Consider the following 14,067-nt stretch of genomic DNA (forward strand, 5'->3'; position numbering starts at 1 on the left):
TATGGAAAGGGTTGAGTGGAGATGAAGGGTGGGACAAAAAATAACAAGATAACTCATGTAAAAGATACTGTGTCTGTAAAATGTACATAGGTTCATAACAGCACAGTTAAAAATATATGGCAAACAGAAATCCAACTGGATGGTCTTCAGAGATAGATGTGAGGGATTGAGGGCAGCTGAAGGATAAAAAAAACTATTACATACATACATACACACACACAGTTGAAGTCGGAAGTTTACATACACTTAGGTTGGAGTCATTAAAACTCGTTTTTCAACCACTCCACAAATTTCTTGTTAACAAACTATAGTTTTGGCAAGTCAGTTAGGTATATCTACTTGGTGGATGACAAGTCATTTTTCCAACAATTGTTTACAGACAGATAATAACACTTACAATTCACTGTATCAATATTCCAGTGGGTCAGAAGTTTACATACACTAAGTTGACTGTGCCTTTAAACAGCTTGGAAAATTCCAGAAGCTTCTGATAGGCTAATTGACATAATTTGTGTCAATTGGAGGGGTACCTGTGGATGTATTTCAAGGCCTACCTTCAAACTCAGTGCCTCTTTGCTTGACATCATGGGAAAATCAAAAGAAATCAGCCGAGACCTCAGAAAAGAAATTGTAGACCTCCATAAGTCTGGTTCATCCTTGGGAACAGTTTCCAAACGCTTGAAGGTACCACGTTCATCTCTACCATCAATAACAGGCAAGTATAAACACCATGGGACCACGCAGCCATCATACCGCTCTGGAAGGAGACGCATTCTGTCTCCTAGAGATGAACGTACTTTGGTGCGGAAAGTGCAAATCAATCCCAGAACAACAGCAAAGGACCTTGTGAAGATGCTGGAGGAAACCGGTACAAAAGTATCTATATCCACAGTAAAAAGAGTCCTATATCGACATAACCTGAAAGGCTGCTCAGCAAGGAAGAAGCCACTGCTCAAAAACCGCCATAAAAAAGCCAGACTACAGTTTGCAACTGAAAATAAGGACTAAGATGGTACTTTTTGGAGAAATATCCTCTGGTCTGATGAAACAAAAATAGAACTGTTTGACCATAATGACCATCGTTATGTTTGGAGGAAATAGGGGGAGGCTTGCAAGTCAAAGAACACCCTCCCAACCGTGATGCACAGGGGTGGAAGCATCATGTTGTGGGGGTGCTTTGCTGCAGGAGGGACTGGTGCACTTCACAAAATAGATGGCATCATGAGGTAGGAAAATTATGTGGCTATATTGAAGCAACATCTCAAGACATCAGTCAGGAAGTTGAAGCTTGGTCGCAAATGGGTCTTCCAAATGGACAATGACCCCAAGCATACTTCCAAAGTTGTGGCAAAATGGGTTAAGGACAACAAAGGTATTGGAGTAGCCATCATAAAGCCCTGACCTCAATCATATAGAACATTTGTGGGCAGAACTGAAAAAGCGTGTGAGAGCAAGGAGGCCTACAAACGGGACTCAGTTACACCAGCTCTGTCAGGAGGAATGGGCCAAAATTCACCCAACTTATTGTGGGAAGCTTGTGGAAGGCTACCCGAAACGTTTGACCAAAGTTAAACAATTTAAAGGCAATGCTACCAAATACTAATTGAGTGTATGTAAACTTCTGACCCACTGGGAATGTGATGAAAGAAATAAAAACTGAAATAAATCATTCTCTACTATTATTCTGACATTTCACATTCTTAAAATAAAGTGGTGATTCTAACTGACCTAAGACAGAGGATTTTTTTACTAGGATTGAATGTCAGGAATTGTGAAAAACTGAGTTTAAATGTATTTGGCTAAGGTGTATGTAAACTTCCGACTTCAACTCATATACACACACACACACACACACACACACACACACAAGTTTGGGACACAGCTACTCATTCAAGGGTTTTTATTTATTTTTACTATTTTCTACATTGTAGAACAATAGTGAAGACATCAAAACTATTAGGAATGCTTTTCCAACAGTCTTGAAGGAAATCCCACATATGCTGAGCACTGCTTTTCCTTCACTCAGCGGTCCAACACCCCAGACTATCTCAATTGGGTTGAGGTCGGGTGATTGTGGTGGCCAGGTCATCTGATGCAGCACTCCATCACTCTCATTGGTGAAATAGTGCATACACAGCCTGGAGGTGCGTTTTGGGTCATTGCCCTGTTGAAAAACAAATGATAGTCCCACTAAGCGCAAACCAGATGGGATGGAGTATCGCTGCAGAATGCAGTGTCACCAGCAAAGCACCCCCACACCATCACACCTCCTCCATGCTTCACGTTGGGAACCACACATGCAGAGATTATCCATTCACCTACTCTGCGTTTCACAAAGACACGGCGGTTGGAACCAAAAATCTCAAATTTGGACTTGTCATCAGACCAAAGGACAGATTTCCACCAGTCTAATGTCCATTTCTCGTGTTTCTTGGCCCAATCAAGTCTGTTCTTCTTGTTGGTGTCCTTTAGTAGTGGTTTCTTTGCAGCAATTCGACCATGAAGGCCTGATTTACGCAGTCTCCTCTAAACAGTTGATGTTGAGATGTGTGTCTGTTACTTGAACTTTGTGAAACATTTATTTGGACTGCAATCTGAGGTGCAGTTAACTCGAATGACTTATTAACTCTGGGTCTTTCTTTCCTGTGGGGGTCCTCATGAGAGCCAGTTTCATCATAGCGCTTGTTGATTTTGCGACTGCACTTGAAGAAACTTTCAAAGTTCTTGTAATTTTCTGGATTGATTGACCTTCATGTCTTACAAAGTAATGGTGGACTGTTGTTTCTCTTTGCTTATTTGAGCTGCTTTTGCCATAATATGGACTTGGTCTTTCACCAAATAGGGCTATCTTCTGTATACCACCCCTTCCTTGTCACAACATAACTGACGGTCTCAAACGCACTAGGGAAAGAAATCCCACAAATGAACTTTTAACAAGGCACACCTGTTAATTGAAACGCATTCCAGGTGACTACCTCATGAAGTTGGTTGAGAGAATGCCAAGAGTGTGCAAAGCTATCATTAAGGCAAAGGGTGGCTACTTTGAAGAATCTCAAATATAAAATATATTTTGATTTGTTTAACACACTGTTGGTTACAACATGATTCCATGTGTGTTATTTCATAGTTCCGATGTCATCACTATTATTCTACAATGTAGAAAATAGTAACATATAAAGAAAAACCCTTTTGACTGGTACTGTATAATATATCTAAAAATAAATGGGGGTTTGGAAGCCACAATCTATCTGCGATATTAAAACTGATCTACCCCCTAAAAGAAAATATATATTGACAAATTTCACCTTGTGTATAACAGAATGTTGAGACCCCGACTAAGCTCTTTTTTGTTCACAAGAGGCTGTAGGGCCCTACGCGACTGCTTATGCCCAAGGCCAGTTCTGCCAAATGGCACCCTATTCCCGATATAGTGCATTACATTTGACCAGGGCCCATAAGAGCTCTCGTCAAAAGTAGTGCACTACAGGGCAAGTGGCTCACTCAAGGGCACAACCACAGTAGGCTGCCTAACCTGGGATTTAAACACCCATCTACCATCTGGACTTACAAGCTACATCCTATGTCAGCGAGGCTAGACCATACTACATTAGAGTCCTGAGCCATGTCATCCGAGGACATCTCTATCCATCCTAATATCATTACTTATGCACTTTGTTCTACTGAAAGAATTCCTATTCCTAACGACTGACATGGAAAACCTGAACGGAAGACAATAAGAAATGGAAAGATTATCCAGAGTGCCCTCTGTTGTCCTCCAGTCAGCAGCAGTGTGTGCTTAGTCTGCTCCGCGTGTGGAGGCAGCCCCCTACTGTCCTCCTATACTACAGTATAGGGGCGACCCACTCCTCTCCTGGCACTGTGGTGGAGGCTGAGGCCCAGCCATTTGTCCGGATGACCCCGCCGGATTCTCTGAGGCTGCACCATACCCGCCCATGTCTGTTGGCGTTAGGAATAGATTGTTATCACCTCCCTGCCTCCGCCACGTACCAGCAGCACACGGTCCAGTCCATCCATAAGAACCTCCAGAAACTCCATGTCTACAGGCCATGTGGTCAAGGAGAAACAACCGCATAGACACTGACGTGGAAGAGTACTAATGGTACAGTGATTTGAAATGTCAAAAGTAATGGGGGCAATAACCTAAAAGTCTGGAATTTTATTTAGATGCAGACGCCTCAAGCAGTTCCTCATCAACAGTTCATGCCCATGTACAATGCCGTCCGTGAAAAAGTATTTCAGATTCTCTATATTTGCATATTCTTTACACTGAATGTTATCAGATCTTCAACCAAAACCAAATATTAAATAAAGGGAACCTGAGTGAACAAATAACATTTGTATACTTATTTCATTTATTTAATTAGAAAAGTTATGCAACACTAGTGCTGAGAGATTTCTAGAAATGTAGTTTTTTAACTAATTGACCAACGTCTATATACACTATACAAAAGTATGTGGACACCCCTTTGCTGACAGGTGTATAAAATCGAGCACACAGCCATGCAATCTCTATAGACAAACATTGGCTGTAGAATGGCCTTACTGAAGAGCTCAGTGACTTTCGAAGTGACACTGTCATAGAATGCCACCTTACCAACAAGTCAGTATGTCAAATGTCTGCCGTGCTAGTGATCTTTTTATGAAGTGGAAATATGTAGGAGCAACAACAGCTCAGCCGCAAAGTGGTAGGCCACACAAGCTCACAGAACGGGACCGCCGAGTGCTGTATGCGCATAAAAATCATCTGTCCTCGGTTGCAACACTCACTACCAAGTTCCAAACTGCCTCTGGAAGCAATGTCAGCACAAGAACTATTCGTCAGGAGCTTCATGAAATGGAAATCTTAACACTACAGCACACAATGACATTCTAGATGATTCTGTGCTTCCAACTTTGTTTCAGCATGACAACGCCCGTGCACAAATCTAGGTCCATACAGAAATGGTTTGTCGAGATCGGTGCGGAAGAACTTGGCTGGCCTGCACAGAGCCCTGACCTCAACCCCATCAAACACCTTTGGGATGAATTGGAATGCCGACTGCGAGTCAGGCCTAATCGCCCAACATCAGTGCCCGACCTCACTAATGCTCTTGTGGCTGAATGGAAGCAAGTACCCACAGCAATGTTCCAACATCTAGTGGAAAGCCTTCTCAGAAGAGTGGAGGCTGTTATAGCAGCAAAAGGGGGACCAACTCATATTAATGCCCATGATTTTGGAATGAGAAGTTTGACGAGCAGGTGTCCACATACTTTTGGTCATGAAGTGTAGTTTAGCACAGAAAACATGGTAATTAACTACAATGATCATAATCCATTGCGTTCCTACTTGTTCGGTCTGTCCGTTTCTTTTACACATGCTATGTTAGGTTAGTGTGGGACATAGAGAGAACAGAGAAGAATGCGAGCTCGAGAGGGATAGCGAGGAGTTGCTTCGCGAGGTATCTCTACCTGAAAAAACATGATCTGTGATTGATAGTTGGTATTCAGCGGTCATAAAAGTATGCCTTATTTATGTCTGGCAAAAATCCTGCGTTCCCCAATAAGCTCCTCATACCAACGGTCAAGCATGGTGGTGGTAGTGTGATGCTTTGGGGATGCCTTTCTCCCTCAGGACCTGGACAACTTGCCATCATTGAAGGAACCATGAATTCTGATTGTATCAGAGAATTCTACAGGACAATGTCAGGACATCCGTCTGAGCTGAAGCCCAGCTGGGTCATGCAACAAGACAATGATCCAAAACACACAAATTCTACATCAGAATGACTTAAAAGCAACAAATATAACATTGTGGAATGGCTTGGTCGAAGTCCAGACCAAAATCCAATTGAGATGTTGTAGCAGGACCTGAAACGAACAGTTCAAGCTTGAACAGTGGCAGGTAGCCTAGTGGTTTGAGCGTTGGACTAGTAACCGAAAGGTTGCAAGATCGAATCCCCAAGCTGACAAGGTAAAAATCTGTCGTTCTGCCCCTGAACAAGGCAGTTAACCCACTGTTCCTAGGCCGTCATTGAAAATAAGAATTTGTTCTTAACTGACTTGCCTAGTTAAATGGTAAAAAAAAAAAAAATAAAAAAGCCACAAATGTCGCTGAGTTAAAGCAGTTCTGCATGGAACAGTGGACCAAAATTTGAAAGACTGATCAACATCTACAGGAAGCGTTTGGTTGCAGTCATTGCAGCTTAAGGTGGCACAACCAGTTAATGAGTGTAAGGGGGTAAATACTTTTTCACACAGGTGAACTGAGTGTTGCTTAATTTTGTTTAATAAATAAATAGGTATCCAATTGTGTTATTTGTTCACTCAGGTTCCCTGTATCTAATATTATGTTTTGGTTGAAGATCTGTTAACATTCAGTGTGAAAAATTAGCAAAAATAGAGAAAATCATAAAGGGAGAAAATACTTTTCACAGCACTGTACATCAGAATAGCTTCAGTCCCTGTCAGTCTATTTATTACTGTAAGATGATACTGACTCAGACAGTGGACACTCCGTTATCCAGTTCAGAGTATACTAGTGGTTTAAAAAAAGGATACAATTCTCGTCACCACCCTTGTTTTTGGGCGGTCCAGGCATGTTCAGCAGCACCAGCTGAGCTCCCTGGGATTTGTTGACCACAACCTCATTCAACTTGACCGCGGTGTGCATCCTCCTCACGTTAGACTGGTTCCTACAAAATAACAGGTTAAACTCAAGAATAACAACTCTTACATGTCTTCTACTTGGATTGAGTCCCAAAAGGCACCCCTTTCCCTATATAATGCACTACATTTGACCGGAGCCTGACAGGCACTGGTCAAATGTAGTGCATTATATAAGGAATAGGGTGCCATTTGGGATGCATTGTATGCCTTATATCCTACTACAGGCTTCTATTATAAACATGACATCACACCTGTCATAAGCTTTCATGATGCGTGACTTGACGGTATCATGGCAAAATTGTAATCACAAAAATGTACAGTAAGCCAATTAGCTACCCTAAGTAATGTATAACAAATGCCTCCATAGACATGCTACAGTATAGCCATACTATAGATTATACTGATATAACATGGTTCAGGAGTAATGTCATGTTGATACTGCATGTAACAGTAGGCTAAACTAAATCTAGTTAAGGAATATTGTAGACAGAAGTAATTGTTGATTTGACAAGAATAATATCACGCCTCACTTACCTCTAAGCATCAAGGCATATTTGTTAGATACAGTTGAAGTCGGAAGTTTACATACACCTTAGCCAAATACATTTAAACTCAGATTTGAACAATTCCTGACATTTAATCCTAGTAAACATTCCCTGTTTTAGGTCAGTTAAGATCACCACTTTATATTAAGAATATGAAATGTCAGAATAATAGTAGAGAGAATTACTTATTTCAGCTTTTATTTCTTTCATCACATTCCCAGTGGGTCAGAAGTTTACATACACTCAATTAGTATTTAAATTGTTTAACTTGGGTCAAACGTTTCGGGTAGCCTTCCACAAGCTTCCCACAATAAGTTGGGTGAATTTTGGCCCATTCCTCCTGACAGAGCTGGTGTAACTGAGTCAGGTTTGTAGGCCTCCTTGCTCACACACGCTTTTTCAGTTCTGCCCACAAATGTTCTACATGATTGAGGTCAGGGCTTTGTGATGGCCACACCAATACCTTGACTTTGTTGTCCTTAACCCATTTTGCCACAACTTTGGAAGGATGCTTGGGGTCATTGTCCATTTGGAAGACCCATTTGCGACCAAGCTTTAACCTGTTTAGGATAGGGGGCAGTATTTTCACGGCCGGATAAAAAACGTACCCGATTTAATCTGGTTATTACTCCTGCCCAGAAACTAGAATATGCATATAATTATTTGATTTGGATAGAAAACACCCTAAAGTTTATAAAACTGTTTGAATGGTGTCTGTGAGTATAACAGAACTCATATGGCAGGCCAAAACCTGAGAAGATTCTATATGGGAAGTGTCCTGTCTGACCATCTTGGCCTTCTGTAGCCTCTTTATCAAAAATAGAGGATCTCTGCTGTAACGTGACATTTTCTAAGGCTCCCATAGGCTCTCAGGAGGCGCCAGAACGGGGAATGATAACTCTGCAGTCCCTGGGCGAAAAACAGTAGGGCTTTTGGAAAGTGGTCGTTCTGAGAACAATGACACTGGCTCGCGCGTGCATGTGAAGACTCCATTTTCTATTTTCAGTGTTTGAACGAAAACAAGGTCTTCCGGTTGGAATATTATCGCTATTTTACGAGAAAAATCGCATAAAAATTGATTTTAAACAGCGTTTGACATGCTTCGAAGTACGGTAATGGAATATTTTGAATTTTTTTGTCACGATACGCGCCGGCGCGTCACCCTTCGGATAGTGTCTTGAACGCAAGAACAAAACGCAGCTATTTGGATATAACTATGGATTATTTGGAACCAAAACAACATTGGGTGTTGAAGTAGAAGTCCTGGGAGTGCATTCTGACGAAGAACAGCAAAGGTAATCCAATTTTTCTTATAGTAAATCTGAGTTTGGTGAGTGCCAAACTTGGTGGGTGTCAAAATAGCTAGCCATGATGGCCGGGCTATCTACTCAGAATATAGCTAAATGTGCTTTCACTGAAAAGCTATTTTAAAATCGGACACAGCGATTGCATAAAGGAGTTCTGTATCTATAATTCTTAAAATAATTGTTATGTTTTTTGTGAACGTTTATCGTGAGTAATTTAGTAAATTCACCGGAAGTTTTCGGTGGGTATGCTAGTTCTGAACGTCACATGCTAATGTAAAAAGCTGTTTTTTGATATAAATATGAACTTGATTGAACAAAGCATGCATGTATTGTATAACATAATGTCCTAGGAGTGTCATCTGATGAAGATCATCAAAGGTTAGTGCTGCATTTAGCGGTGGTTTTGGTTTTTGTGACATTATATGCTAGCTTGAAAAATGGGTGTGTGATTATTTCTGGCTGGGTACTCTCCTGACATAATCTAATGTTTTGCTTTCGTTGTAAAGCCTTTTTGAAATCGGACAATGTGGTTAGATAAAGGAGAGTCTTGTCTTTAAAATGGTGTAAAATAGTCATATGTTTGAAAAATTGAAGTTTTGGGATTTTTGAGGTGTTTGTAATTCGCTCGATCATTGGATATTGGTGAGGCATTCCGCTAGCGGAACATCTGTCCCTTAACTTCCTGACTGATGTCTTGAGATGTTGTTTCAATATATCCACATACATTTTCCTACCTCAAGATGCCATCTATTTTGTAAAGTGCACCAGTCCCTCCTGCAGCAAAGCACCCCCACAACATGATGCTTCCACCCCCGTGCTTCACGGTTGGGATGGTGTTCTTCGGCTTGCAAGCCTCCCCCTTTTTCCTCTAAACATAACAATGGTCATTATGGCCAAACAGTTCTATTTTTGTTTCATCAGACCAGAGGACAAAGTACGATCTTTGTCCCCATGTGCAGTTGCAAACCGTGGTCTGGATTTATTTGAACAGTTAGAGACAGAATAACAACAAAAAAATCCAGAAAAACGCATGTCAAAAATGTTATAAATTGACTCACTGTAGGCCTTGAAATGCATCCACATGTACACCTCCAACTGACTCAAAGGATGTCAATTAGCCTATCAGAAGCTTAAAGCCATGACATCATTTTCTGGAATTTTCCAAGCTGTTTAAAGGCACAGTCAACTTAGTGTATGTAAACTTCTGACCCAATGGAATTGTGATAGTGAATTATAAGTGTTATTATCTGTCTGTAAACAATTGTTGGAAAAGTAACTTGTGTCATGCACCAAGTAGATGTCCTATCCGACTTGCCAAAACTATAGTTTGTTAACAAGAAATTTGTGGAGTGGTTGAAAAACGAGTTTTAATGATTCCAACCTAAGTGTATGTAAACTTCCGAATTCAACTGTATTTTTAGCACCAGTCAAAAGTTGACACACCTACTCATTCAAGGGTTTTACTTTATTTTTACTATTTTCTACATTGCATAATAATAGTGAAACATCAAAACTATCAAATAACACATACGGAATCATGTACTGCGGTAACCAAAAATGTGTTAAACAAATCAAAATATATTTTATATTTTGAGATTCTTCAAAGTAGCCACCACTTTGTCTTGATGACAGCTTTTCACACTCTGGCATTCTCTCAACCAGCTTCATGAGGTAGTCACCTGGAATGCATTTCAATTATCAGGTGTGCCTTGTTAGAAGTTCATTTGTGGAATTTCTTTCCTTCTTAATGTGTTTGAGCCAAACAGTTGTGTTGTGACAAGGTAGGGGTGGGTATACAGAAGATAGCCCAATTTTTGTAAAAGACCAAGTGCAGTCGCAAAAACCATCAAGCACTATTATGAAACTGTCTCTCATAACGACCTCGACAGGAATGGAAGACGCAGAGTTACCTCTGCTGCAGAGGATAAGTTCAGTAGAGTTACATGTACCTCAGATTGCAGCCCAAATAAATGCTTCACAGAGTTCAAGTAACAAGACACATCTCAACATCAACTGTTTAGAGGAGACTGCAGCAATCAGGCCTTCATGGTCAAATTGATGCAAAGAAACCACTACTAAAGGACACCAATAAAAAGAAAGACTTGCTTGGGCAGAGAAACACGAGCAATGGACATTAGACTGGTGGAAATCTGTCCTTTGGTCTGATGAGTCCAAATTTGAGATTTTTGGTTCCAACCGCCGTGTCCTTGTGAGACACAGAGTAGGTGAATGGATAATCTCTGCATGTGTGGTTCCATGTGAAGCATGGAGGAGGTGGTATGATGGTGCTTTGCTGGTGACAGCGTCAGTGATTTATTTAGAATTCAAGGCACACTTAACCAGCATGGCTACCACAGCACTCTGCAGCGATACGCCATCCCATCTGGTTTGCGCTCAGTGGTACTATTATTTGTTTTTCAACAGGACAATGACCCAAAACACACCTCCAGACTGTGTAAGGGCTATCTGACCAAGAAGGAGAGGGATGGAGTGCTGCATCAGATGACCTGGCCTCCACAATCACCCGACCTCAACCCAATTGAAATGGTTTGGGATGAGTTGGACCGCAGAGTGAAGAAAAAGCAGCCAACAAGCGCTCTGCATATGTGGGAACTCCTTCAAGACTCATGAGGAATGCATTTCTAACAATCTAGTTCAGAGAATGCCAAGAGTGTGCAAAGTTTTCATCAAGGCAAAGGATGGCTACTTTGAAGAATCTCAAATATAAAATATATTTAGATTTGTTTGGTTACTACATGATTCCATGTGTTATTTCATAGTTTTGATGTCTTCACTATTATTCTACAATGTAGAAAATAGTAAAAATAAAGAAACCTTTGAATGACTAGGTGTGTCCAAACTTTTGACTGGTACTGTATATATGCTTACCATTATAAGCATATATAAAATAGTCTAGGCAAGTTAGGCAAGGTCACACATGCTAAGTGAATTATCTTTTCCACGTAAATCAACAGAGAGTACCATACATGCTGTTAGAAGAGGAGGAGAGAAGTGAAGAAAGACACACCCCTCGTCACACACCCCTCGTCTCTCTAAGAAAAACTATAAGGTCACGACATGAGGGGGAAAAAAGGATCACACACACATACTTAAGACTAAGGGAAACTTGACTTACAGACTCTCCCACTCACTAGAAGAGAGGAAACAAAACAAAACATAGAACGACTTAGGTATGTTTATATATATATATACACACACACACACACACACACACACACACACACCTCACCATGGTTAATCACACATTTCAGACACAAATAGGGAGAACAGGGCATCAATGATGGAATACAGACTAGTCTGAACATCCTGAGAACAGAGTATAGTTCAAGTCAAGGTACATCATACTCTGTCTAGATATTTTAAGTATGTAACTGTACTGTAGCTATTGTAGCCATTATTCTATATGTGCACTAGGGAGGTGCATCTATGGATTGCGTAGTTTCTGTTGACAGTGCTAATACCATTTTCACACTACCATAACCAGGCCAGTACAGAACAGCAAGACTCAGTTCGGCTCAGTAGTGTGAAAGGGGTATGTCTGACAGTGTACTGCAGTGTGAGCCTTGGGCCTCTAGGGGAGATACTTACGGTTTCATATTGAAGAGGTCCTTCACGCCCACGTTCGGCTCGCCACGTTTACGGTTCTTCTCGGCGATCAGCTTGTCTTTGGTCCAGGTCATGTGGACATGGTGGTCGGGCGTAGCGGTAGCTGTGTCACTGAGGTTGGCGTGGGACTTAGTGCCCAGTTTAGTGATCAGCTGAGCCTGGAGGATAACACTTGTGTCACTACAGACCCAGGCAGGATGCTAAAGAAAGCGGTGCCTCCCGTCAGATAGGATCAGGAGGCTGGCACAACTATAGAATGGAGACTATGCAGAACGCATTATCGGCAAGAATGATAATGTTAATCCAAGCAATAGATCCAAAATGGATTATGGATGATATTCTCATGATTGCATTCGTTCATCTGTCTACTCCATGGAAAAGGCATGAAATATTACTGTACATTTCAATGCTTCAACGTTAAAATAACAAGGCTCCATAAAAACAATACATGACATAGAAACAAAATAAAGTGTACTATAGCAAACAATAGTAATAAAACATACTACAAATAAGTGAAGTGAAGTTGAAAAATGGAAATGATGGAAACGATTAGGAAAAATGGGATTACATTTCTACTCCAAGTTCAAGTTGGAGGTTTGGGGTTGGCGGTTTTGCCAGCGTACCAAGAACGTTGTAAGTTTTTGGTTCTAAGAAGATCTTTGTAAAAATATCTAAGTGTAATACTTGCTACAAAGTTACTGAGCCGATAACTCTCAGGTAAGTGGATGCAGGAGTAGGGTGACAAGGACACAAGAGGACCACAGCCATAGAAATCCTATAATTCAGTTCTCTTTCATTCTTTTCCCACAGCCATATTCATTCAGAGTAACGCTTGAGGGCGCTGCTTCCAGAAACGCATACAGTATTGGGGTACGCTTTTACTGGAACACCTTAGTCATTCCTTAAGATTTCCTCAAGAACTGACAAATCACAGCTATTTAAAAAAAGACTTAATAGCTGTGGCTCTGTCCATGTCAGATACAGGCATGAGGATGGGCTAGAGGGTGGAGAGGGAAGGGAGATGCTTATGGGATGTTTATGGGATGGTTCTGAGGCAGACACATCACATGGCTGCTGGGCTACCTCCTCATCCTCCTGTATGTCCATGGATTTGGACAGGCTTGGGACCTGTAGTGTGTTTGAGGCCTGTAGTGTCTCCACCACGGATGACTTCCTCTTCTCGATGGAGTTACGCGAGTCGTCTGTGATGCTCTGAATCTGAAGCCCAACCCGATGCGAGCCCAGAACATCCAACACAGCAGCAGGAAATCAGGACAGGCCAAAATGTCACAACAGTCGGTCCATATTACGAGCCACAAACAACAAGGAAGTTAAGAACTACTGTAACAGGAAGGAACACAAATATAATCTATCCCGTGTGTGAAGTGCAACCTTTGTCCCCATCTTTGATTTAAACACTGTGCATAGGCCTACTGTCAACATTCAAAGCAGTGACCAAGTGTTTGCTTGTCAATATAATTATGTTTTATCCACTATTGTACAAAAGCTGAAGAGCATATGCACATCCAGGTACTTTCTGCAGGTGCTGGAGTTGTAGGCAAACTCATGGAAAATAAAAAGGAAAATGCTGCACACTGCTGCTCATGCTCCCAGGTGATTTTATTTACAACAATGTTTTGACTTAAACCCTTTAGTTTCAAAATGTACATATTGTGTTTCTTATCCTAATTGAATATATATATATATATATATATATATATACATACACACAATATACACATATTTTGTGTGTGTACCATATTTTACTGTAAATACTGATCACCTTCCTTGTGTATGATCATGTATTTTGATACATTGAATGTTAATATTGTGAACCTATGTTATTTAATTTTACCTCCCGTTTCATTAAGTGATGTCACTGAGTACTGCCCCTACATATAGGACCTTCCACCCCCACCTGG

The 14,067-nt window shown here is 41.0% G+C and overlaps 1 protein-coding gene across 3 annotated transcripts in view; it reads right to left on the reverse strand.

The window, feature by feature from the left end:
- Positions 1-2,636: 2,636 nt before the first annotated feature.
- Positions 2,637-14,067, reverse strand: part of LOC106599281 (solute carrier family 12 member 7) — a 93,053-nt gene continuing 81,622 nt past the window's right edge. The window contains exons 22-26 of one of the 3 annotated variants that reach the window (XM_045714692.1): positions 13,229-13,363; positions 12,128-12,303; positions 11,655-11,669; positions 6,559-6,692; positions 2,637-4,058 (exon numbers count right to left, since the gene is read on the reverse strand). In XM_045714692.1, coding sequence (XP_045570648.1) covers positions 3,967-4,058; positions 6,559-6,692; positions 11,655-11,669; positions 12,128-12,303; positions 13,229-13,363 — 552 coding nt within the window. In that variant the 3' untranslated portion in view covers positions 2,637-3,966. The remainder of the gene's footprint in view (positions 4,059-6,558; positions 6,693-11,654; positions 11,670-12,127; positions 12,304-13,228; positions 13,364-14,067) is intronic. The other 2 variants (XM_014190430.2, XM_014190432.2) reach the window with 2 other exon arrangements.

Source organism: Salmo salar, chromosome ssa03 (genome assembly GCF_905237065.1).
Source record: "Salmo salar chromosome ssa03, Ssal_v3.1, whole genome shotgun sequence".
In the NCBI taxonomy this organism is placed as follows: Eukaryota; Metazoa; Chordata; class Actinopteri; order Salmoniformes; family Salmonidae; genus Salmo; species Salmo salar.